Source organism: Zonotrichia albicollis, chromosome 1, assembly GCF_047830755.1.
Source record: "Zonotrichia albicollis isolate bZonAlb1 chromosome 1, bZonAlb1.hap1, whole genome shotgun sequence".
NCBI classification, from domain to species: domain Eukaryota; kingdom Metazoa; phylum Chordata; class Aves; order Passeriformes; family Passerellidae; genus Zonotrichia; species Zonotrichia albicollis.
Window position 1 is genome coordinate 34,253,682 of NC_133819.1, and position 26,091 is coordinate 34,279,772.

Consider the following 26,091-nt stretch of genomic DNA (forward strand, 5'->3'; position numbering starts at 1 on the left):
TTTTTGAACACCATGTGTGAGAACACAACAGGATTGTAGACATTAGAGATGGAAAAGACCGATTAGATCATGTAGCCATCCTCCTGCCAGTCGCAGATTTTTCCCTACAGAATAGTTCCTAGCACTTTGCCCAGTACAGTTTAAAGCATGTTGAGATATTTGGCTTCAACCATCTCCTTTGGAAATTATTCCACAGTGTATGAAGAATGTTGTTAGGACATTTTTCCTGGTAGACACGGCACACGTTTTTCTTTCCTTAATGATTTCCAGCCTATTATTCCTGGTTATGTCCCATTGAGCCAGCCTGAATAGCTCATCTTTACACCTTCGAATAAATGGAGACAGATATGTTTCTCTGCACATTGGTCACTATTTGGCCAGACTACACACAATTTTATTGCCAAAATATACAATATGCTTTAATAAAATAATTTATTCCACCCTTTTAGTCATTGTAGGATTGTTGTCTCCACCCCAGTGAACATTTTCAGATGACTCTCAATAAATCTGTTTATTCCTCCTTACCTTCTGCTACCTTTTATTTTATTTTATAGAGAATGCAAAAGGCATAATAGGCTTACAGAAGAAAAATAGCCTTGCAAAGTCAGCACATAAGTAAACATACTACCCAACTCTTCTGAAACAACAGCTGCTGCCAACATAGAGATATTTGCACAAGGTTTATACTTCCTCCCCTCCCTGTGTCAAAATATACATCTTACCAATGTGTAAGATTTTCAAGATCTTCAGTTTCCCACAAAAGAGATCTATTTAAACTAGCTTTATTTTGACAGACAAGTATTGTTATAGAATTTAAACCATAAGTTATTAGAAATCAGAAGCTTTTTAAGCATCTCAGATTTCAAAATATTGCTTCATCCTCATTTCAGCTTCCTTAAATCAGTTCAGCCAATTCTTCCCTTTTTTGTTGTCAGTTACTTTCTGCATTATTTTCTCTCATCTAAATTTCAGAACAATTTGTAATATTTTTCACACCACCTTTAGTATTAAGGTTGTACATTGTAATTTCTACTACCATCCCTAAATCACAGACTTTGCAAAAAATGAATATGATCAAATGCATTCAGCAAAAAATGTAAACAGAGAAATAAAGAAAGATGTCAGGAGCGAAAAAAATTACACAAGGCACATAGTAACTGAGGAAGAGCAGAGCAAGTGAGGTAAAAGTGTTATGCTCAATACCAGGAACACAGAGAACATCGTGGCCATTCTGAGCACACACATTTGGGCTTTAAAAATAAAGCATAAATACATAAATCCAGAATCTATAATGGAGCAAATACTACTATGCATTTAGATGTTTCTTCTTGCCATGAACACCTGCTATTGAGTGTGATAGGTCAGAATCATTAGTTCTAAATTCATGAACCTGCTCTATCTTTATAGTGTTTCAAGGATCCTAACAGATCCAATCACTGCATTACCAGACCAGAAAGCCAAAACCACACCAAACCTCTACACCACTGAATTCAGGACATTCCTTATTTTATTCTTTGTGTTTATTTAAAAATACATGATGTCTCAAATTAGAGATTTTGAATTAACCCACCAACTGTTCCACTCCCATGAAGTCATAAGATTGCACTTCTTCTAAAGGTGCACAAAGCTAAAGAAAAAAAGCAGACACAACTTAATGAAGACAGTTCAAGTAGCTCTACGAAGGCTCCCCAACAAAGACAGGTCTATTAGATCAGTTTAATTCTGGCAAAGATATTGATTATGCATCTTCATTACAACAGAATTTACAAGCTAAGAGATGACATTTTTGAATTACTCATTCCTATTTCCTATTTTTTAGTCTAGTCTGAAGGAGTCTTTCAAATAATCTTTGCAAATATTGGTGTGCATAAGGTTTTAACTCCTCTGCTCCCCTTGGAAAAGGCACACCACAAAGTGCCTTCAATGTTCAAGTAAGAGAAACACATAACTCACTTCTCCTGTCTTAGGAAAGTGCCCTTTCTAAGAAAAACAAAAAAAATCTGGTATCCTGAAATATATTGCTCTTTGAAACATAATAAATAAAATAAAATATCTCCAGAGTGTTTCAGAGATTTTTTTTACCTTTGCACCATATTAAGTAGAGATCTGGCCATGCAGGGAGTAAGTCTGCAGTGCACCATCAAGGACTCATATTGTGCTTTATGTTATCAGCGACCTGAAATCTTAACTTGTCAGTCTTACTACTACTACTGTTTCCATCACTTTATGATCAGCTGAAGTTTATGGAAGCAGTACTCTAAGATGAAACAGTTTGAAATGACAGCTGGAATAGAAACTACAACCTCTTCTAGCCACCTCCAATGCACAGTTTCTAAAAAAGAATCTTTTATTCTACTCTTTATTACCATTTTTAGCATGACTACAGTTCTTTATATGACACGCTGTTATTAACAATTAGCAGTCTGACTTTTTAACTGACTACTCTCTTGTCTGAAGGATACAGTGAGGAGGAAGATCTGAAGTTTCATTATCAGATCTTAAAGAACCAGACTTACAAAAGAATTGAAAATCTTTTTTCATACCTCCAAAACCAGAAAAACAAATCAAGTTGTCACATCTTTTTGTGAAGTTCCAGTAGAATGCACTACAATGTACTTTAAGCAGATACAGAGCTGATAAAATTTTAATAGTCAGTGGAAGGGAAAAGAAGTTGAAAAGATTGTATCTGACCACTAACAATGCTTCCAACATAGCAAGAATTACATTAGAAATTAAAAAAAAAAATCAGCCAATGTACTTTAGGAAATTAATATCTTGTATACTGAGACAGAACTATTACAGCAGTCAGTGAAGCCACTAGTGAAATAAGCTCTGGATTATGAGGTGAGAATCTGTATCATACTTCTACTGAAATCAGTGGGAGGACAAATTTGACACAATTCTTGAAGGCTAAATTTAGATCCTGTACTTAGCCAGTAGAATCTTGTGCCAACAGGAGTCAGTTTTAAATATGCTTCTCAGATAATGTGGTACTTAAAATACTTTTATACGTACCAAGATGAAGAACCCAAACTTTGCAAAGAGATAATTTTCCTGTCTAGATTAAAACAAACAAACAAACAAACAAACATGGATTTTGAAGATGTTTCCCCATTTCTCCCATGCTCACAAAGAGGTCACAAACCATGGCAGCACTGGGAACCACGACACAACTTTCTCATGTGGACCTGCAAGAGATCCTAATCCCAGGCTAAAGCGATTGCTATCTCTAGACAGCATTAGCAGCATAATCTGCATGCAACCATGGGGATGAGAAGTATTTTCTGAAGTCACTTAATACAAAATAATACTATAGTGACTTGGTGCATCAACTCCTATTTAATGGATCCTGACTGTAAGCTGCAAGTAAATGCTGTAGGCCAATCATATGAAGAAGACAGCATTAAGTTGGCATGAAGGCCCATCTGGAAAAAGATCAAGAGAAAGAATCTTTCGGGGGCAAGACTGCAAACAAGCCACTAAAATCTGGCCCTAATGTTAGGCCCAAAGATTATTCATTTGCAATGTCAGAAGAGGATTAAAATCCCTGCTTTCTCTCCCTAGAGTTTACAGACCAAGCAATTTTCAAAATATTATTCAGTTTGTGAATTTGTTCACAGTGAATGAATGCTAACATCAGGCAACACCCAAATACCTAAAAACACAAGTGGAGTTGTCTGCCAATAACAGCTAGTAAACAGATAGCTCTAAAGAGGACAGTTCAGACATGCTGCTTTCTCTTCCTCCTCCCTATGTCCCACAAACACTCTCCTTGAAATTCCTGCCAACTCTATTGCATTGCACAGCAACAGCACAGTGCCTGCCAATTTCTGGAGAGCCGAGCATACTTCTCCATTTAGTGTTTTGTCTGAAGGCCAACAATGCAGTCAGGACATATAAAAATACCCCAAAGACTTGATGTGTTAGGTACTGAAAGATGGAAATAACAAAGCATAGCATTAAAGGTTTTTTCCAACAGACCTAACTTCTCCACATTTCTAGCAAGTGCCCACTTTAAACATGATTTGTACAGAGCACTTCTTGGGCTTCACAAATATATTAAGGATAGAAAGTTAAGTCTATTCTTTCCCCCTTATACAGGATATCCCTCAATCTGTAACTGACACTAGCCACCATTCAGATAAACCACTAACACCAAAAAAGCCATCTGTATTCATAGCAGTCAGCTATATGTTATCACATTAACTCTGTCTTGCCCTTACCATCTTCTCAAGGAACAAAACCTCCTAAACAACTAAAGCTGCTTCGGAATCAAACTTTTCCTTTTATTCTCTGTAGTTACACCAAAAACTTAAAGATAAAAATAAATGATGGACATGTCTAAAAGGTAAATAATTCCTTCAGGAAAATAACATACTTGGCAGAAAAGGATTGAAGGAAACAACATAGAAGCAGGTTAGAATTGCCCAACTGATAAGCAAAAGGCCATGCTGTGCTTAGAAAGAAGGATCAGAGAGATACATAATCTGCCCACAATACAATTTTTCTGTGGTTTTTCTTCCCAGGCTGATTAGCTATCTAGCTTTATAACAGAGAACTGACATTCTGGCTGGGAAACAAGAATCTTGTCTTCTCCATCATATTCTTCAATATCACCTACCTGGATCTGCCTAGTTTCTGTTCACAACAGAATTTGGATGAAAATTTTGGCTTCTAGTATGTAGAAATCCTGCCTTAGTTCCCAGTTGAAAATTAAACACATTGTTAGTTTTTGCTCATCACTGACATTCATCAGGAAAATAAAGAATTCTCAAAATGCCAGTTACCTTAACTTTTAGACTGGACTGTAAAAACCTTAAGATTGTCACACATATAATGAGGTTTCCTCACCTTCTCATTCCAGGTATTTTGGAGAAGAATTCAACAACAGAAAGGACCAGTTATGGTTTTCTTTTCAAAACAGTAATTTTATCTTTCTGTTCTCCTCTGTCCACAATTTGAGAAGTCTTTCCTGCTCTGTATTATTTCTTACAAGAGACTAAATACTCAGAGATCAATAGTTAGCAACTTTTAAGAATAGACAATTATCACCCATATTCTTCAGCTTTTATAAAACAAAACAAATCTCTGTTTTCTTTAGATAAAGACATCTTATGTTCCTCTCTTCATTATCTTCTTTTTAATTCATGAAAAAGCAACATAACTGCATAATGACAACCAGTTTTTCCCTAACAGGAAGAAACAGATGGAGGCTAAAGGAATGTGAGCAACTGCATAAAAATGCAACTTTATGAAAGAAGTTAAATTAAAAGGACCACTGTACCATACCCAAGAAAGCTGTTTCTCCAAGTGCAACACAAAAGCATATTCCTAAATCCTAAAAATACTCCTGTTATATGTATCTGTAATGCAATTAAACAACAACAAAACAGAATACTGTACAAAGAAAAGCAGCTTACAGCAACAAGGGTACAAACTGGTGACTGAAACGGCAAAGAAAGAGACAACTAGTCCAATATGAGGTAAACTGCTGATGAAGACTTACCTCCAGAAACTGGGGCATCCATGAAAACTGCTCCCGTGTTTTCAGCAGCTTTGGCTAATTCTTTTGAAACCGCCGGATCTATAGTGCTGGAATCTATTAGCAATGAGCCTTTCTTCACTTTCCTAAAATAAAGATTTATTATTATAATTATAATTATTATTTTCAGAAGATATTTGCAACTATTACCATGGCACTGGCATCCACCAGCATGACAAAGGTGCAGGCATTTCTTGGTACACTAGTAAACATAAGGTTTTAAACCTTATTGAGCAAGATCTGCTCAGTACTTGCAGTTTTGAACCACTCAAAGCCAAATAAAAGCTGAACACAAAAAATGGTATTATTCTAAACACTTTAAAAAAATTACATAAAAAGGTTGCAGTAGGAAAATCTTCCATTACACAAATTGAGCAGTATATATTATAGAGATCACCTAAGATGCATTCTAAGGAACTGCTGGTACAGCCTAAAGTTTAATATATAACAATAAAATGTTCTTTTTATATATACAGTATCTTAAGTTCTTATATCAGAATGGTCTTATTGCATTATTTTAATCATTCTACAATTTGTTCTACATAAAGACCATAACTAAAACCACAAAAGCCCACTGAAGATTTGAAGTATGGAGAAAAATGTATTCCCACTGAGAGCCAATACATTTAGGCAGATCTGTATTTCACACTGTAGACCACAAAAAGCTCTTTATTTGATTAAAAAACACGATAAAATTTTTGAAATTTAAAAAATGTTAACATTTTTAATGCCCTCCACAACAAAGAACTTAATTTTTACACCTCCTTCCATTGAACTGCACCATGATTTCAAGTCCACCTGACCAGCAATCACCGTGAAATCAAACACCAGAATTTTTCAGTCATAAAAACGTGTCCCATTTAAAGCTACTCATGACAGATAAAGAGATCCACTGCACCTTGCATGCTGTTGGCAGTACAGTGGATTTCACTTAATTGAATTACCCAGATTGCTGGAAATAGCCTCTCAATGTATACATACAATGTGACCCTACTGGAACTCCAGAGTCAAACAGTTCCACATAGACAAAACTCATCCCTTGTGCTGCTGCAGTTAGTTTGGACACATGCAAACAAACACCAGCGCAGCAGATAAGGTACTCCATCAACTCCCCTTTATGTTTAGAGGAAGGCACAGTGGCACAGGCTCCTTGGTAACACAGTGGGATGACTAACTCAACCTTTAAACACTTCACGTTAAAGCTCTGTAAAGCTTTAAAAGCTTCAGAAAATTATGAAAATCAAACCAGTCAGCAAGAACCAGGTCATTCAGAGCCACAATTATTCACTACTGCCAAATCACACTTTCTTCTCTTAATGCAGAGGCTGAGAAACTGCAGCAGTATAGGACTGCTTTCCACATGCTGATTCCTGCTGGATTTCCCACATCCATGTACTCAAGAGATTAACTGGCTGTACTGTATCAGTACTACTGCCAATCGTTCTTCAAACCCCTGCCATCATGGGCAGTTCTCTCACAGCTGTTCCCTGAGCTTTGTGGGGCTGATCCAATTACCCATCTTCCCTGAAGAGTCTAAGCTTAGATATCCTCACTCCTACCCTACGAAAAATTAAACTACAGACAACAAGGGAAAGAACCAACTATTATTATATAGCAAGAACAACAGAAATCTCACTTGTCTACTTCTATTCTCTTATCACTGCATCTTAATATTGTACAACCAATACCTAAAAAGGCATCATCATTTTTTGATAATCTACTATACTTTTGTCTTCTATATGTTTTTTTTCCTTTACCTTATTAACCTGGATAGCTGTTCAGAACCTACATAATCCTCAAAGGTATCCAGCAGCCTTAGGCAGCCTGCCAGAAGCAGTGCACATGCAGCCAGAACAGATTTTTAAATTGTATTTATTTTTTGATTTGGCAAGTTCAAAAACTCTGAGCATTAGAATTCTGCAAACTATGGATTTAAGGCTCAGTGGAAATCCCTCCACAAAAGTTAAAAAACACTGTTTCACATCAAACAAAATCTTAGGGCATTTTTTTGTGTAATAAATAGATAATAAGAGCAGAAATCAAGAAAATCTTGTCACCTATTCTATGTAAATATACTTTAACAACATAAGACACACTGGTTTCTCTGCAGAACATTTAATTTATAGGATTTCAAGGAAAAGAAAATAGTATTTGAGCAAATAATTGTTGCCAGCAAATATTCTAGTTGTACTTGAGTGTAGTACATTACATTATGGCAAAAGAACCATGCAACTGAAAAGGCAGATAATAGTTAAGTTGCCTGAAATGCACAAAAATTATTATTTTACTGAAAATTAACTAAAGACTTTAGCCAAAAGCCATTCAAAAGCAGCACTGTATGAGAAAACTTATATAATTAGAAATATCAATAGTGACAGAACACAGAACATTGAATTAAGTGCCCTGAAGGCACAGGAAGAGTTACAACAACAGCAATCATCAGCAAACCTTGAGTACAAGTGGAAATTCTCCAAACTACAAAAAGTCTTACTTTAGAATGCCATTTCCTCCTGTGTAAACTTCTTTTGCATGGGGACTAGAAGGCAGCATGGTAATAATTCTGTCTGCTCTTTCTGCTACATCTGCTGGGGATTCTGTTACCTTATAAAGAAAAAAAAAAAAAAACAAACCAACAATATAAGCTATATAAGCTTACACACGTCCTGAAAAAGAGATGTCAGACATGTTTGATGAGTTTGGTTTTAGTATTCACTGGTCACAACTAAGCCATTAAAATCAAAAATGAAAACACAAGAAAAACTGCTCTCCTATCATGGAAGTTCCTCCACAACGTCTGCTAAAGGGAATATGCTTTCATCCCATCAACCCATTCATAAATCTTCAACTCACTACAAACCCTGCATCTATAGAAAATATTGCTCTACCATGTTTCTAAGGAGGGACAACATGAAAGGATTACAAAAAATCTCAGTTTTTTCTTTTTCTTACATATGGCATTAAGAGAGAGAAAGACTGAGGAAAAAAGAAAAAACTTACTGGATGCATCTCTGAGCCTCACCTTAAAAGAAATCAGATTGACTGATGTTTCTCAAAACATTACAATTGACAATAATTTCCATTTTTAAAATGGAAAATTATCAGCTTAAGAATCCTTCATGAAAAAGATCTGAACAATTTTCTAAATATATTATTAGGTATTAGTTGTTAAATAATCATACCTAACTTGAAAGGTATATTACTGTTCCAGAGGCAGGCAGTATAGTATTTAAGATACATACACAACAAATGAAATATTGACAGCTAAGTTGTGAGTTTCACTTGGAAGGCATTGACCAGTAAGATTTCTGTCCAGTACTAGTCTAAATTAATAAATTTCTTTAAAATTGCTAATATTTGTTAATATTGTTAACACATTAATAGCCCAGGGAAAATAGCAACAAACATACAGCTTATTATTTTATCTTTAGCCCACAAGGATCAAATCTAATTTCAGTCATTAGTAATTAATGCTGAATTACACCTTGAAGGACTTCTGGGATCAGCATAAGAAACTTCTCAATTTTTATTTAACTTCTGAACAAAAGAAGGGAAGACTGTACCTAGTCAGTGAACAAGGCTCTTGAGGGAAAAAACACAAAGAAACTGGCATGGATGGGACTGAGAAACATGCAGATTTTGTTTTGAAAAAATAAATTAATACTGCACAAAACGCATGGCATACCACACAGTTACAAAAGGAAACATGCTCTAGTTTAAAGAACAAAGGTTAGCAGGAGTAAATAAGGCAATTATAAGCAGCAAACCTTCTATATCTGATTAGCTGATTTTATGACTTGCCTCCCTGGAGATGAGAGAACCTACCTCTTTAAAGAGAAGTATGACACCTTTGTCTTTAGGTCTGTGTATATCTGGTTTGGTTCAGTCTCAATGTGTATTATTAGAGGTGGAGAGAGGAAGTGTGAAATTAGAACCTGAATTTATATATGTCTTCTTCTTTGAAACTATGATCTCCAATATTCTTAGACGTTTAGAGGGTATCAGCTGAAGACTCAGTGGCTCACTTGCATTTTTCAACCAGAAGTTGAAAAATATACTACATTGGGCACACAAATGAAACAGTACATCAGCCTCAAATTTCTGCTTGGCTACATAGATAGAAGATAGCTGGGCTTTGGTTACAGTTTTAAATAATTCTTAAGGAAAAGAGGTACAAAGAAGACATAGTACAGCAGTCATCTAAACAGGAACTCATTTATTCCATCCATGTCTTCCAAAATAGTAAGATGGCTTTTACATGAAGAAAGTTAGATTAAAAAGGTACACAGACTGGAACAGTACTTCTACAACCATACAAAGGAAAATCTTTCTGCTACCTTGAAGTAAATAGCAAAACAAAGTGGGAATTAAAAGCGGGAATAGACAACTCTTGGCCTTTTGGTACTGTTAACAAATATGAATAATATTGCCTGAAAAAATATACCTACCTGGTTCAGTAAGCAACATATAAAACCTTTATTTTATTTGGGACTTTCTGTCTCAGAAACAAAGCTGAATGATTCGAAAGCTATTACAAAACATTAAGCATTTGAAATCATTAAGAATATGTGCATAACTTTAAAAAAACAGACCAAACACTAATTGTTGATTATCAATACAGACTATACTAGCTCAGAGCAGCAGCCCACCAAGGCCTGTATGTGTTCTGATACTTGTTTAGTTTAAGCAAACTTTTGCAGTGTGTAACTGGATAGGAGAGACTTTTCTGTGTAGTGCTGGTTGTTGGTACTGCCCTTAGATGCATCTGCTTGTATTTGTTCCAAACTGCTTCCCTATTTTGTTTTACTTATATTTACAGTAAGTCAATTAATTATTGTTTGTCTGAAATGGTATTCTTACTGTACACTAAAGAAAGTTCAATTTTTATGATGCTTTATGCATCAGGTGACTCCAGTAACATTCTCAATGTTCTAAATCTGTGATAGGATTTAGATACAAAGACCTGTAAGCTGAAGTACGACACACAGTTACTCCATTGTGTGAGCCTTCCAACTTTCTCCAAGTTTCACCCCAAGTGGTTCCATATGCTCATGCTCAGCCAGTTTTCCTCTTACTATTCACTTTTAGCAGGTGGGTGGCCACTTTCTGACATGTACCACATCCCAGTTGTTTACTTCAGTGGCAAAAGAAAGTGGAGTAGCAGATTGTGCAGATTTATGGTCAGGCATCCTGCATCCACCTTGGTAGCAGCGCTGGCCTTAAAAGAATGGACATTTGACTAAGTTTACTGTCTCTTGGGGTCATTTCACTTCTGTAACACTCCTGATGGTTTTAGCCTTACAGCCAGACCAAAGAGAAAGCAGCCCTTAGAGCCCAATGTTCCTTCTACAGCAGTTTCTACAAGACCCCATGGACCCACAAGTTTTCAACTCCTGAAAAAAGTGCTGGAGTAGGATTTACACCTAAAGATTAAGAAGAGGAAGTTATGTTCACATATTTTCTTTAAGTGTGTTTTATTTGTATTTAAGCCTAGCCATGTATTCTCTCAGCGATTTATGATCTCAAAACATACCTTGGACTTTATTTTTAAAGGCATTACAGTTCACCTTTATTATCACATGTCACGTCTTGCAGCGAATGCCAAGGATTCTATTACAAAGGCAAAAAGCTACCAACATGGGCAGTCACAGAAAAGAGATCCCACTGCAGAACATGAATTAAAAATACAACCAATAGTTCAAAACAATCTCTTCCATTTGCCCAGTCTTACTCAAGACATGTCTGGTTCATGCCTGAGGGTCTTGGCTGCTTTAACAAAATAGGAACAGGAGCTAGGAAGAGAGGTGAAAAGCTTACTTTCCCACTTAAGGCTAAGATTCTGTAATTATTCAAGGGGAGCTGCTATTAATTACTAACAGCTGTGTGGTATCATTTTATCTTTTAGGAATCTTGATCTTACCACATTATTTAAAACAGTTGCAATTAGCTTCAACAGTTTAGACCTTCAAGGCACACAGTTCCTCTGTCTAGACCTACCTAAAATTTCCTTGCCACTGCTGCAAAATTCCCTTCTATCCTCTGCATTGTTATATGACAGGTTTATTTTTGCACTGCACTCCTTTTTTCTGTGTTTTAAGCACGTATCCTTTTGCCCACAACTGTCTAAATTGTGACAGCTTTGAAGTATGTCAAAACCATTTAAATGTGTTACAGACACATAGAAATGACACAAACATCTGAGAGAATGGGGCTCTGAGGGTATTAACAGATTAAGAAAAGTAATAGGACTGGCTGGAACAGGGCCAAGATTTTGCAGGGTATATTGCAGGAAGGTAAAGCTCCCTAATATAATCAATTTCCTTCCCTCCTTTTTCCTTTTCATTCCTTCCTCTTCTCTCAGCATATCCTTCCTCACCTCCAAGAGAATAAGCACTTAAATAATTAGATTTTTCCCCTGCCCCTGAGGACTACACCTTGAAGCAGCAGGAAAGCTCATATGTCCCTATAACCCTTACAGCTATGCCAGCAGGAATTTTTAACTAGGGTCATTTAACCAGAAAAGGTCAAAGCAGGAACGAGATGAAAAGCAGCCCACTGGCCATCTAGACCTGGGGGAGAAGGAAGCAGGAGAAAGCAGGAGGTGATAGAACAGGCCATCAACCTACTCTCATAAAAAGTGGGGGGAAAAAAGACAGCTAGAGAAGTCTGACAAGGTAGCAATTCCAGCTAACAACAGGAAAATTACTTGGCATAGAATCATATCTTTCCTCTACCTGAAACCTCACAGATTCAGATTGTATTTATTGTGCTGTTTCAGTTCGGATTGTGATCTTAAACAAGAAAAAAACCCAGATTATTTACTTGCATTGCATTCAAGAACCATTCAACACACACAGCTATTGCTGAAATAAAGAAGTTTATTACTATACCTGAGCACCCAAGTCTTGAAATTCTTTGCAAGCTTCTGGAAAGACATCATACACAATAACTGGATATCCATGTTTTACCAGGTTTTTTGCCATCGGATTTCCCATGTTACCCAGTCCAATGAATCCAACTGGGGTTTTGGAAGCCATAGTCCTAGAACACACTGATTTCAAAACAATAAACATCAATATTTGCATTTAGGACTGACATTCAACAATGACATACTAAAAGTTACCACATAATCTGTTTTCAATTATTTTAACATTTTTATGATTAAAAACAGAGCAAATGGGAATCCTATTTTACATAATTTATTTAAACTTTAAATTATAGCACACATTGGGCCATAAATACCATCCCACAATGATTTTTCTACATATCAAAGAAAATGATTGTAATTAGGAAAATGCGGGCATTTCAAAAAAATACAGTACTTAAAGCTAAGATCCGAGAAGAGCTCAAAAGTAGACTTAAAATATGCAGGACTTTCTGTGTTTTATTATGTGTCTAAATTCTAACTTGATATGCAAAGAGCAATTTTATATATATTTTACAGACTCTTTATTTGCAACTTTGCTTGCAGCCATGGGATTCAGCACATGTACCCTAGAAACAGACAGGGGCTGCCACTTTACTTCATGCAGCCCCTCACAGATTCTCTGATTCTGCAATCAGCTACAAACCACTAACCTAAAGGTGAAAATCTCCATAGCAAATCATGGCAAATCCTTTAAGCCATGCAACCACAGTTTAAATACTGAAAATTAGAATAAAATATAGCATTAAAAAAAATATTAATTCTTTACAGGAATAACCTCTGTATTCTATTTACTGTACTACCAAGACAGAATAAAGCCTAACCTACAACCTGTGGAAAACACTACCGTTCCAGTCAGATACCTTTTCCCAGAAGCTAGTGAGCACCAAATTCTGGATAGCAGCAGCACTGCAGGCATTCACCTACTGCAATCACTGTCTCATCACTCTAAACACTCCAAATCCAAAGGCAACACAATTTGACAGTGACTAGATTTCTTTGCCAATTCCATAAAATACTTTCTCCTTTACGACAAAGAAAAACGTTAGGCAGAATAAACATTAAAGTATGTGTCAACTAAGCAGACAGAAACAAAGCTAACTACAGAAATACTCTAGCTCTAAAGTGCACATACAGAAAATGTGCCTAAGCTGGATCAAGACTCTAAGAGGTCTCAATGCTTAGCAAAGAATCCTCTCTAGGCCAATAACACTTGATTAATCATTTTAAAGTCTTTCTGACTTTAAGCTCCTTCTTAGCCAGCAATGGTCATGCTCTTTCATCTGCAGCACTGTTTTGGAAGTGCCACATTTAATAAATCAGGTTTGTTGAGAGAACTTTGGTCTGAGACAGTTTCCACAGATGCCTGCAGCAATTACATAGCTAGAGAAGTAGCACAATTTCAAATAAATCTGCGCTGGGAAAATGCTTAGTGAAAACTGAGATAAGTCAGGAAAAGAGCCCATTGCTTTTTTAAGAAGTGCTACATGTCAAAACCAGGGAACAAATGAACAAAGAGCCTAAACCAGCATCATCAGCCATAACAACCATCTTAAGAGTCTTCTTCTCATTGTTTCTATGAGTCAATCTTCCCCAGTCCTTCGTTTGCACTAATCTAAAATTGCTCCTTTAGTTAGCTCAAAGCTTCCCACTTCCTGAGGAGCTTCAAGCCCTGGTTTTAAGCATCTTTCTTTCTCTAGCCCTTAATACCAGTATATCTTATTTACCTTGACTTCAGTAAAGCTTTCAGAACAGCCTCCTCTCGTATCCCAGTAGCCAAATGAAGAAAGTATGGACTGGATGGGATTGCAAAACTGCCTGAAGGAAGAAATACTGTCTGGAGTGTTGGGCTCAAATAACAGTGATCAGTAGTTCAAAGACTAGCAACAGTCTAGTTACACATGATGTTCCTCACCAAACAAAACTGAAGCTGTTTAAGAGTTTCATCAAGGACTGATGATTAAAAATAAGCACTCTCAGCAACATCATGTGTGACACCAGACTGGGGGGACTAAAATCGCAGGGCAAGGCTACTATTCAGAAGGACTGGAGAAACAGGCCTCAAGCAGTTCAACAAAGACAAATTTATGTCCTGTACTTGGGACAGGGGATGTCATTACAGGTTGCTGACTGGCTAGACAGCTGGCAGCTCTGCAGATCCTGTGGATTCCCATCGACTGGAGGTTGAGCATGAGTCAGCAGTGCATCCTTGCAGCAAAAGGTTAATGACATTCTGCACTGCATCAGCAAGAGCAGATGCAGGAGGTCAAAAAAACCAGGCATTCTTCTATACAGCAAATACACCAAGAGATATGATCAAACTGCAGACAGCCCAGCAAACATCAAGGAATAAATATGACCAAGGAGCAGGAGAACATGGCCTATGAGCAGAGGCTAAGAGAACTGTCTTTGTTGAGCTTGGGAGAAGCAAAGAGTGCGGACTTCTACTACCTATGGAGTGGGAGGAAAGAAGAGTTATAGAGCAAAAGAAGCTGAACTCTTCACAGATGTATACTCCAATGGGAGATGGGAGATGTACAGTCAAATGGGACATGGGGCAATGGCCAAAAGCTGCAGGAAGGAAAACTCTGGCTGGAAATAAGAAAAGCATCCCTGATGTGGAAAAAAGGTTCTGCACTCTAAGGGGCAATGCAGGGAAGCTGTGGAACCTCCATCCTCCTAGCAACCTTAGAGCACTATGAGCAACCTAAGCTAGCTTTAAACATTTAAGGCTTTTGGAAGCCTTTCTTTGAAACCTTTGTTTTCTTTGTTTTTGTGAATTCCAAGTAACCTTATCAGAAGAATAATTCTCACTACCATACCTAGGCTCACTCTCGCAGACTCTTCACTTTTATCCTGATCTCTTCTTTTCTCACGCTATCTCATGGACATCTAACCATCACCTCAAACTCAGCATCTTCAGAAAAATTTCTTGATACCTTTTTCTGCTATCAGTGCTGACACCAGCAGTGATGCCTATCACCCACAAAAGCCTAAAAGAATCATCCATGATCTGCTTCAATCTCACTGATTCATCCAATACATCTGAGATCTCAGCTGCTTCAGAACCTTGTCACCTGCCTCAACAGACAAAATTTTGCCTTGATCTTCATGCTGGGAATTGGGAAGGACATTTTGCCCATGCTACTTTCACTCCTCCTCTGCAACCTGCCTGTTTTTTCTCTACAATGTTACATAAGACGGCTTTGCTTTGATGACTTTTCAAGACTGTCATCACATCTTAATATTAAGACTTCAGCGGTAATTAGACTGCAGTGACGTGCCTATTGTCAACATGCACTTACATTGTGCCTCTAAAGCAGCTCTTCACAAGGTAAATATCCATGAAATGAACACATTCCTCTAATATAAGGCCTCCCTTAAAAATTTTCATTTTGTAGTATCCCCAAAAAGGCATGGCAAAAGTTAGGATGTGATACAAGACAACTTGCTGACCAGTACTATTAAGTTTTGGGTCACTGTATTCTATTATTTCTCCTTTTGTCTGTCTCTATTGTTTTTTGTTTTTTTTTTTTTGTCTCAGTTTATGAATCAGAGACCACTTTCTGTTATGTGCTAAAACATACTCAAATCCATGGGAATTGGGACTGTTGGAGAAGTAGTTCAAATCCTGAGTCAGTTTCTGACTTTACTTTGGCTTAACTTTTCACAGCCCGGTATTACATAAGACATTTGAAAATCAAATAATTTGATTAACCATTTTGAAAAATCTTCAGACTTCCAGGTACTCAAACAGAGGAAAACTGGTTTAGAAGACTGATTAAATTAGTGCACAGATCTAACAGAGATGATTTCAATTAAATTTGTACCAACTACATTTAGATGCATGGCATATTTTAAATGACTACTTAAGACAGTGGGGATTTGCCAAAAAGAGGATGTTTCAAAAGACAAGAACATTCATGTTTTCCCATTAGACAAATCTCCACAGGTGATTTTACAAAATGTGATGTCCAGCTCACATATGTCGGCATTTTTTAGCATCTGACACGTAGCACAAACTCAGTTTTGAAATAACTGTAATTCAAACATCTAAGGACTGATATTCTGCAAACCACATCATGTATGCTAATTAATCCCATCAATTGTATAAGCATTTGCTGAAACTGTCCCTGTGGTATTGATCCCATTTTACTTTGACCATAAAATCCACAGTAACCTGCTGCAATCACATGGCTGGAAAAATGCCCAGTCCACACTTAACTTCTAAGAGAGGTCAGAACATCAGAAGAGAAGCAACAGAATCTACTTTTAAAACAATCACTGATACCATGTGCAACTAATTCCCCTTCTCTGGGAACAGAACTAGCAATACAGATTAATCTGTAAATCAAGCTAATTGTGAGCAAAACCAGCTACAGCTATACCAACTCCAAAGAAACTGGGCTTTTCCCAGATGATTCTTCATTATTCTCTTCAGGGAATATGCGCTTGCAGATCTCACGCCTATGAAAACTCAATTGATGAGGAGACCCAATTATGACACTCTCACCAAATTTGGGGCTTATGGCCAATACAGATAAAATACAGATTTTTGAAAAGTCAGCCTACAATAGAAAAACTTTACCTAACGTGCAGTTTCACAAGAATTTTACCTTAAAACCAATTTAATTTTAAAAATCAGCAAGAGTTTATGAATCTCTTGAATGTCTCTTCTTGAACAAAATGCAACTATTAGAAGAGTAACTTCAGAAACTGACAGATTGCAATCTTGTCTTTAGAATACTTAGCCTGTCAATGATGTAAAACTTATCTTTTCAAGCTTTATATATATAAATATACTGAAAGCAGTTTTCTTTCTAACCTGAATGATGACAAGTTTAGATAATTTCAGATGTTTACATTTCATTTTACACTATCTCCCAAAGTAACAAGTCTTACAGTTTCAAGAATGAATTCCAGTTCCAGTGTTGCCCTGATTTCACTGCACATACTTGACTGCACAAACACTATAATATGCAGAACCGAGGACATCTCTTTGTAATCAAACAAAAAGGGAATAATAGCTGGTAGAACCACAGACAGCAGACCTGGAAAAAATCCAATGTGCTTGTACTCTAACTGGACAAGAACAAGACTGAAAAACAAGTAGTTCCCAAAATATAATTTCAACTATATTACTTGATTCTTGGCTTTATAAAACTTATTTTGAACCATATTCACCAAATGGCACAAGGATTAGAGTCCACACAGCCCCATCCCATAAGAGATTCCTAATCAGAACAGTTGTAGCTCTTATTAATATCTTGATCTCTCTGGTAATGATCTTGATCTCTCTGGATCTTCTTTTTCAATATGTGAGACTGAACAGGATCATGGGAAGATGCTCAGAGTAAGCTCAGCTACTGAAGCTGCTGGTTTTGCTTCGGGCTTTATGAGAAAATACATATGAAGTAACTTGACAAGGAGAAGGAACACGATGACAGTTCAATATGAGCCACCAAGCGAAAGATTTTCCCACTGATTTAGCATCTGAAGTTCAGGTACAAGCACAACAGAAGACATCATCCCTTTTCTCTTTCCTACTTTGAAAGAAAGGATCAGAGTGAGCTTCTGTGTTTTGTGGACTTTGGTATGTAATTTATAAAACCCCTACTGAAAGTAGATCCTGGCAGGGAAAAGGAAGAAGAAATATAGAAGTTAGAGAGGCCAAAGGTACAAAAGTAGAATCCTTCTGCTCCTAGAAGCTTTGCCAATGGAATTTAAATTGCCCCATGGTCACTGACTTCTAAAGTTATGCAATGATTTCGAGAAGTGCACTCTGCCAAAATAATATTTTAAGATGATTACAATACTCTAAATTTGGCCAGCTTTACATTGAAAACATCCCACTTGCTTTTTTTTTTGCCTCTGTAAAGGTATACTGATCAAAACCAGAGACGTTATCTTGCAACACTCAGTGTCTTCTTATACATAATTTTTATCTGTACCTATACCTCATTAAATGTTTGCTAATACCTTACAGAGAAAATCATATAGTAAATACTTTTCATCTAAAAAGAATATGAAGTGTACACTTGATTCCTTAACTAAGTTATGTGCTGGACTTCTGAGCAGCAGATCTTCTGTCATAATCCTTGCTTAGTAATCAAAGCTTCTCTGCACCAGAGCATAGACAGTCATTGAACAGTTCAAGCAGAGCTCCTGAGTCAGAAAAAGTATTGTTAAATCAGCAAAAGTTCTATTTAATTATGAAGTGAACAAGTCCCCTCCACTCCAACAAAACTACTTGTAAGGACATTTTTGTTCTCTAGCATGGTACTGTCTTTGATGAACAGCTCCCTCAGCTGATGAATCTCCATTCACAGAAAATCATCTTTTCTCATTCATTAACCTCCTCTTCTCTCTCCCCCAGAAGTCCCCAGGAGGGACTTCTCCATATCCATCAATAATATATTTTTAAGTAAGGTCACATAAACCCTCTCTATGAAGCACCTTTGCCAGTGCCTGCCAGCTGCAGAACACAAGACTACATAGACTCTGTCCAGCTGACTAACGCACAAACATACACATCCAAGAAGCTCCTCCAACATCTGCCCTCAGCTCTTTATTTTCCTCCTAGACAATTTAACAATCTCTAGCATAAACATACAGAAAAACTAAACCACCATGGTCAGCACCAGCTGCAAAGAGCAACTGACCAAGCAACCAAGGAGCCTTCAGTAAGAGAAGGAAGACAGCGTGCTTGCTAGCCAAGCTGTGGTGCTGGACAGCTCTCAGAGCTGGCACAAATCCTTCACCAGGATGGCATTTCACTCAGGACAGATGATGAAATCACTACTCAAACCCCAACTGTCAGACTAAAGAAAAGAATGGCAAACTCAGTAAATGCATTAGAGATGGGGAAGCCAGGACACATAACTAAGCAATAGAGCTCAGCCCTTAAGAAGGCTTAATGCTTAGACCTTCATCCCATAAACATTTCTCAGAGTCAAGAGTACTTTCAGCACAGTCACTACTCACTAAGTCTGAGTTTAAATGCTGTGGGTGAAATTCTGTTCTATGGAAGTTTTTCGGGAGAGTCACAGTTTCTTCTTAGACTTAGTTACAGTTTTTTTCTCAAGTCTTCAGGTAAAGACAAACTGTATTTTTCAACTTTAAGGGCCAATGTTGGTTTGCTTTTCACACCTATGCTCACCACAAGAAACAAGATCCTCACCATCTGCCCTACATTAAACAAGATCATTTGGAAATTGACCATGACAGTGGATTTCAAAGCTCTTACAGAAATAACTGACAGTTACCATGCACAGAAAGTTCAAAAATCCTTGAAAGCTATTGCTTTCAATTGTGGTATCACAAAAGGTACTAAACACATAAACAGGTCCCCTGTATTTAACTTTACTAGCATGAGACCAACATGCCTGCTGTAGCTGAACTATTACTTATCACAACATCAGAACCACAGCTACCAAAAAAAAGCATCAGTGGAAAAGAGACAGTGGAGCAAAAAGAGCACTGCAAGATAACGTCAAAATTGTCAGACGTTTTTCATTCATTAGTTTAAGTGAGGCTTAAAAGGGAATTCCAATGTCTTTAAAGTTACCCACTTACAAGAAATTTAGTAATTCCTGAAACATTTCCCTAAGTGTCAAGATTTTAGAACCATGTACCATTTAAAATAATCTATTTCTTCTACTTTGCTGGTTAAACACCTTCACCTATGTGTTGGGAGCCTAACCACAGAGTGACATACATGACCACAGACTGCCATCAAAATGACAGTGAAAAGCCTACTGAAGGTTTATTTTTAATAATTTACTTCAGAAATTAAATTACTTAGGAACAGCTGTGTGATTTTTCTGGAAATGGAAAATGTCTAGATCCAGTTCTAGAAATCCATTCTTCCTTTGCTTGCACCAACAGGACATCTGCAGTGCCTGCTCCTTCCACTGCCCGTGAACCAAGCACAGGTGAGCACCAGTGCCCGCAGAGCCGACACAGGAGGGGGTGCCGCTGGATCTGCCCTCGGTTTAAAGAAAATAATCGGATGCAGTGACCGAGAGAGCTGAACAGCCCAAACCCAGGTAACAGGTATCGCAGACATGTCACTGCTGCCACAGGAGGCTTTTGCGGGCTCTGATGATTTCCAGGCACGCTATTTTAAGCGAATGAGTGAAAACATTTACTAAGCCAAGCCACTCCGAAGCTTCGGTGGAGCCCCGAATAAGGCGGCACCGGTGGCGCGCCGTGCCAGCCGTGACCGCCCGGGGGTTCCGTCACCGGGAATGCCGCACACGGAGGCGGCCCCGGAGCTGCACCGGGCTCGGAGGGCCCGCGGCCGCCAAGGGCAGCGCGACAGCTGCGCGCCCCGGGAGAGGCCCGGCCTTCCCCCGCCCGGCCGGCAGAGCGGGAGCCACTGGAGCCGAGGGAAGGGGTAGGTCCTTACCCATCACCCGCCGGTGCCAGCGCCACCAGCCCGCAGGTCCCCTGCGCACCACGACTGCGGCCATGCTGCGCCCCCGTGCCGAGTGACCTCCGGCCCGCCGCCGCCCGCCGCCACCGCCCGCGCGCCGCGAGCGGCAGCCGCCGCAGCCAACCACGAACGGCGCTCGGCGGGGCGCAGCCAATGGGAGTGCGCAGCGTCCTCCCTGCGGGCGGCCGGCCCCGCCCACCGCCCCGTGACGGATGGGGCCGGATTGCGGGGCGGGGCGGGGCGGGGGCCGGGCCGGCGCTGGAGCACCTCATTGGGGCGGTGGGACATCGTATCCCGCCGCCCGCGGCTCCCGGGAAGGCGTTCCTTTCCAGCTCCGCTTGCCCGTGCCTGCCAGCTGCCGCTTCGTCTTCTTGCTTTGCTGTCGGGGGAGGAGGCTTGGCTGAAGTGGCAGAGGAATGGAACGCCAGCGTTTTGGCGGAGGCAGCTTGTGCGCGAGACGGGGCCCTCGGGGCGATGGAAAAAGCCGCCCTGCACTGTTTTGCCGAGTCAGGTGGCAAATAGGAGTTGGCGCTCATTGAGGGTTGGAATTAGATGATCTTCAAGGTCCCCTTCCAACCCAAACCATTCTGTGATTCTGTGACTGGCTTCGTCGTTGTGTGGGCTTTACCCCGGCTGGGCGCCAAGCGCCCCCCAAAGCCGCTCCATCGCTGCCCCTCCTCGGCTGGACAGCGGGGAGAAAATACAACGAGAGGCTCCCGGGTCGAGATAAGGATGAAGAGAGAGCACTCACCAGTTACTGTCTTGGGCAAAACACGCTCAGCTTGGGGAAATTAATTTAATTTGTTTTCAATGGCATTAAAGTAGGATAATGAGAAATAAAAACCAAGACTTAAAACACTTTGTACCCATCCCTTCCTTTCTCCTGCGCTCAACTTCACTCCCGATTGTTCTACGTCCTCCTCCCTCAGTGGTTTGGGGAACGGAGTGTGCAATCGCTTCATCCCACGTTGTCTCTGCTGGTTCTGCCTCCTCCGGGGGAGAACTTCCACACTTTTCCCTTGCTGCAGCGTGGGCTTCCTCCCATGGGAGACATTTCTCCCTGGTCATCTCCAGGATGAGTCCTTCCCCTGGGCTGCAGATCTTCACAAACCGCTCCAGTGTAGGATCCCATCCATGGGCTGCAGTCCCTTGGGAACAGACGGTTCCAGGGTGGGTCTCCCTGAGGGGTCAGAGATCCTGCCAGCAAACCCACTCCAGCACAGGCTTCCTGGCAGATGTGCCCAGAGGCCTTTGGGAAGTGTCCTCTAGGCACATCCACCTGCTCCAGTGTGGAGTTGTCCATGAGCTGCAGGTGGATTTTTTTTTCCCACTGTGGACCTCTATGGGCTGCAGGGGGACAGCTTGTCCCACTAGGGTCACCATGGGCTGCAGGGAGATCTATTCACAGAAACCAGCCCTGTAGCACCCACTCACTGCCAAAATTTTGCCATGCAAACCTGGTACAATCGTGCCCAGAGTGCATTTCCCAAAGGCCTAACACAGGGTAACAAAATTTGTGAGAGCCCAGCATCTGGAGACCCCGCTGGCAGCTCCGGGAGAGCTTCAGGAGGGTGTGTGAGGGAGCACACCACGCTCTGAGGGAGGGCAGGCTGGAGGCAGGCCAGTGCTGCCATCTCAGAGCAAAGCTTCAGCTCCAGGCCTGAAGCTGCCACGTTCATCTCTTTGGAACAAAGTAGTTAACTTCTTTTCCTGACAGAAAAACTTGCCTTGCTCTGTTGTGCCAGGATGCTGGGTGCTCCCTCAGTCATTAGGTTACTGTCATTAGGTCAGAGCTTTTTTTGTAGCTGTTATGTAGTATCATTTACAGACTTCTGGGAGTCATGAGGCACAGATCTCGGGTCTCACCACAACGTGTCTTCACTCAATTATATGTTAGCACAGAAAGAATAGGCTAAATATATATGAGCTCAGCTCTCCTATCATATATATTTTTATATTTACCAGTATAAAGCAATACAGTTAAATATAGTTAAATCAACCTAGCTCAACATAAAGAGATTTTGTGGGCAGTGAAGGAGGCTGTGGTCATATGGTAGTTTACTGTGACGTGAGAGTGTTACCATTCAGTAGGCTGATCTCATATCTTCACCCAGTTGCGTCTTTCTCTCATTGCCTCTCATTGCCTCTCAGCTGAGCACTGAGACAGATTATGGCGTGAGAAAAAAAGAAAAATCTCTGTATTAAAGCAATGGAGACACAAACACAGAAACTCTTCCACTTGATAACACTTCGCAAAACATTGGAAGCTCCACAGATTCAATTACACCAATATTTTTGTAAGCTCAGTCATGTCTTTCACTGGGCCATTTGAAGGCTGCCAAGTGAATAAAGCTACTGAGCTATCCTTCTCCTCAGTGGGGAAGAGGTTGACTACCATCTTGTACTTCATTTTTTTTTTTGTGATGAGAAGAGGTGTGACTCCTCATTAAGCAGCTATACTGGCAGAAATTTGTACTGAGGTATGGTCCAAATAAGGTATTTGGAAGTCTTTGAAACCTGATTTTTACATGTAATCACACAGTACTTAGAAAACATGGGGGTTTTTTGCATTCCATCCTGCTTCTTCACCAGCTTACATTTTCAGAGTCATTGCCCCTTTATCAATTTGGTCTAGACTCCTATCAAGTCTGAACTGAGTTAGAAAAGTGATTTCAGGTTTTGTTGTTTTTCTTTTTTTTTTTTTGTTTTGGTTTGGTTTGGTTTTTTTGGGGTTTTTTTGCAGGGGGAAGTGAGGGGGGTGAGAGAGAGGGGAGCTAAATGTGTAGGAATGTGTGAAGATTCTAATGCTGGACTCATCGTGGTCCTTGAATTCTGATTTTTAACTCTCATTACAAGACGCAGCTTTACCTCTATAGTAACATCTTTCTCTACACCTTTCTCATGTCTAAGGTGGTTTTGTTTGTGTAGGTATAAATAATGCATTCTTTGTTTCAAAGGTATATGAGGAGAATAAACTTATATCAACACAATAAAAATACACTATAAACTCCTCAAAAAAAGTATGAGAAAGTGAAAAAAGGATAGTCTTATTCATAAAAATGTAGTAGACTTAGCCTTGCATTGCTTTGCCAACACACTTGTGTATCAAGGCTTGTTATAGGCATGACCACTGTAATACTATAGCTTTTACATTGCTTTTGTACAGAATGTACTTTTGCAGACAGAGAAAATTCCTTGAGATTAGATTAAATGAAATCTCTGTTTACATTTTGAACGCTGATAGAACTGATATTAATAGTTTAGTACCACTAAGGTAGCCAGTATGAGAAGGAAGCACTTGTGGGGCTAGGTGGTGCAGGACTACCATAGTGCAGAGCATTTTCAGAAGAGAGAAAATGAAATTAATAGAGTTTTTGTGGTTTTTATTTTCTCCAAAATGCCCTCTAGAGATGTTTGAACTTTTAGTAGGCACATAGTACAGTAAGTTCCTTCTGTTAAAAGTGCTTTTGCCTTTGTAGAACTTTATCTCACTAAGTCTTGCTAGTTAATTTTGGTTTGTGTGTTTATTTCTTTGCCTACCTAATTACATTTTTCCCACAGAAAATGAAGGAAAAAAGCTTTGTTAACTTAAGAACATATTTGGTTAAGTAAATGGCCATGAAAGCTTTTACTTGCATTAAAACCCAGGACATAAATGCTGATTATTTTTCAAACAAAACAGCATGGTCTCCTTACTCACACCTAGTAGTGTGCTTCATAAAGATTTGTATGTATGACTTCTGAAATTAACTAGTTAAAATGCAAATAACCTGTTATTTGTGTAGCTTGGTTCTACAAATTGGTTTTTTTTTCCGTTGCGTTAAGAATGGAGATATATACCTCTACTTTTTAAACAAAAATGTTTTCAAGTAATGTAAGTCAAGTATAAAATTGCCTACAAAAATAAATTCACTAGCTATTTTTAACTGCCAGAAAAGTTTCCAGAAATCAGTGATTACACTGTAAACATGCCACAAAGGCCAACTCTCAACAAGTGTGCCTTTGCCAGTGGTAGAGAGATTGCCAATGTTTAATTTGCTTTAAATTTTGTTTCATCAATGGTGTATTGTATCTTAAAAGCAGTAATGTCAACCTCATGACTGATGAAATGGGATCTCAAAATGCCATACTGATTATGGTTGGAGAAATTTTCTGAAGGAGAACTTCCTAGCCTACTTGTTGCTTTAGCACAGGCAGAGTTTGTACAACACATAAAAAAGAACAGGACAAGAACTGTATATGAAAAAGACAAATACTAAATATGTAACTGATGTATGTCTATTTTCATTGACAGACCTTATGGTGCTTTATGAAAACAGTATAGATATTATTTTAAGAACTGATTTTTTAGCTGCCAAACTAAGCTCTTGCTCAAAATAAGTTACTTATTCCTAAGTCATTGTTGCTACTCAAACCTAGGTATACCTGGAGATCCTCCCACTCAATCCAGTCAATTCAGGCTTTTGACAGCTTCCTATACCGGACGTGTGAAATGAGTAGGATTTAAAAGAAAACCTTCACTGTTTATTCCCACCCTTGCATTACACTTTATGGCCCCCCTCAGGCAAGAAGATAGAAGTGGTGTTAACCTACAGCCTTTCAATCATGTGTAAACTGTCACAGTAAACTGTCTGCTTAACAAATGCTTGCAGTGGCAAACTCAGTCTTCACTGTGGATGGACTGAATGGGACAGGCTTAAATCAGCACCTAAACTACTGGGTGTTGGTAATGTAAAACCAAATTATTACTAGTGGGAAGACGAATGAGATTCCCAGTTTTAGACCATCAAAAATGTGTATATTTACTTATATAGTACCCAAATAATGCTTAGTGACATAGTAAATCTAGATCTTTGTGTTGAAGTGACTGAGATTCATTTTCTTACCCTGTAAGAAGTATGTGTATACCTTAGGTGTACATCATGATTTGTGGTAGTGGAACATGGATATTAAAACATGAGAACTTGCCAGAGCATTTGTAATACAGAAAGCAGCTGTTATTCTACATTAATAGATAGGTAGTTTTCTAAGTGTTGGTACATGGTGCCCACTAAGTTACAGGACATGTAAAGAAATGTAATCAAACATGTAAATAAAGAGAAAAAATGTAAAGAAGGCTACTCCTTTCATTCTTAGTCTTGAAAATATGGCCATCTTATTTTTCTTTAAAAGTCTCAATATAAAAGGACA

General features: G+C 39.0%; 1 protein-coding gene across 1 annotated transcript in view; it reads right to left on the reverse strand.

Annotated features, from left to right (window-relative positions):
• HIBADH (3-hydroxyisobutyrate dehydrogenase) overlaps positions 1-21,034 on the reverse strand; it is an 84,471-nt gene extending 63,437 nt beyond the window's left edge. The window contains exons 1-4 of the mRNA XM_005480896.4: positions 20,875-21,034; positions 12,430-12,590; positions 8,034-8,143; positions 5,507-5,628 (exon numbers count right to left, since the gene is read on the reverse strand). Of these exons, the coding sequence (XP_005480953.1) occupies positions 5,507-5,628; positions 8,034-8,143; positions 12,430-12,590; positions 20,875-20,938 (457 nt within the window). The 5' untranslated portion in view covers positions 20,939-21,034. The remainder of the gene's footprint in view (positions 1-5,506; positions 5,629-8,033; positions 8,144-12,429; positions 12,591-20,874) is intronic.
• Positions 21,035-26,091: the final 5,057 nt, after the last annotated feature.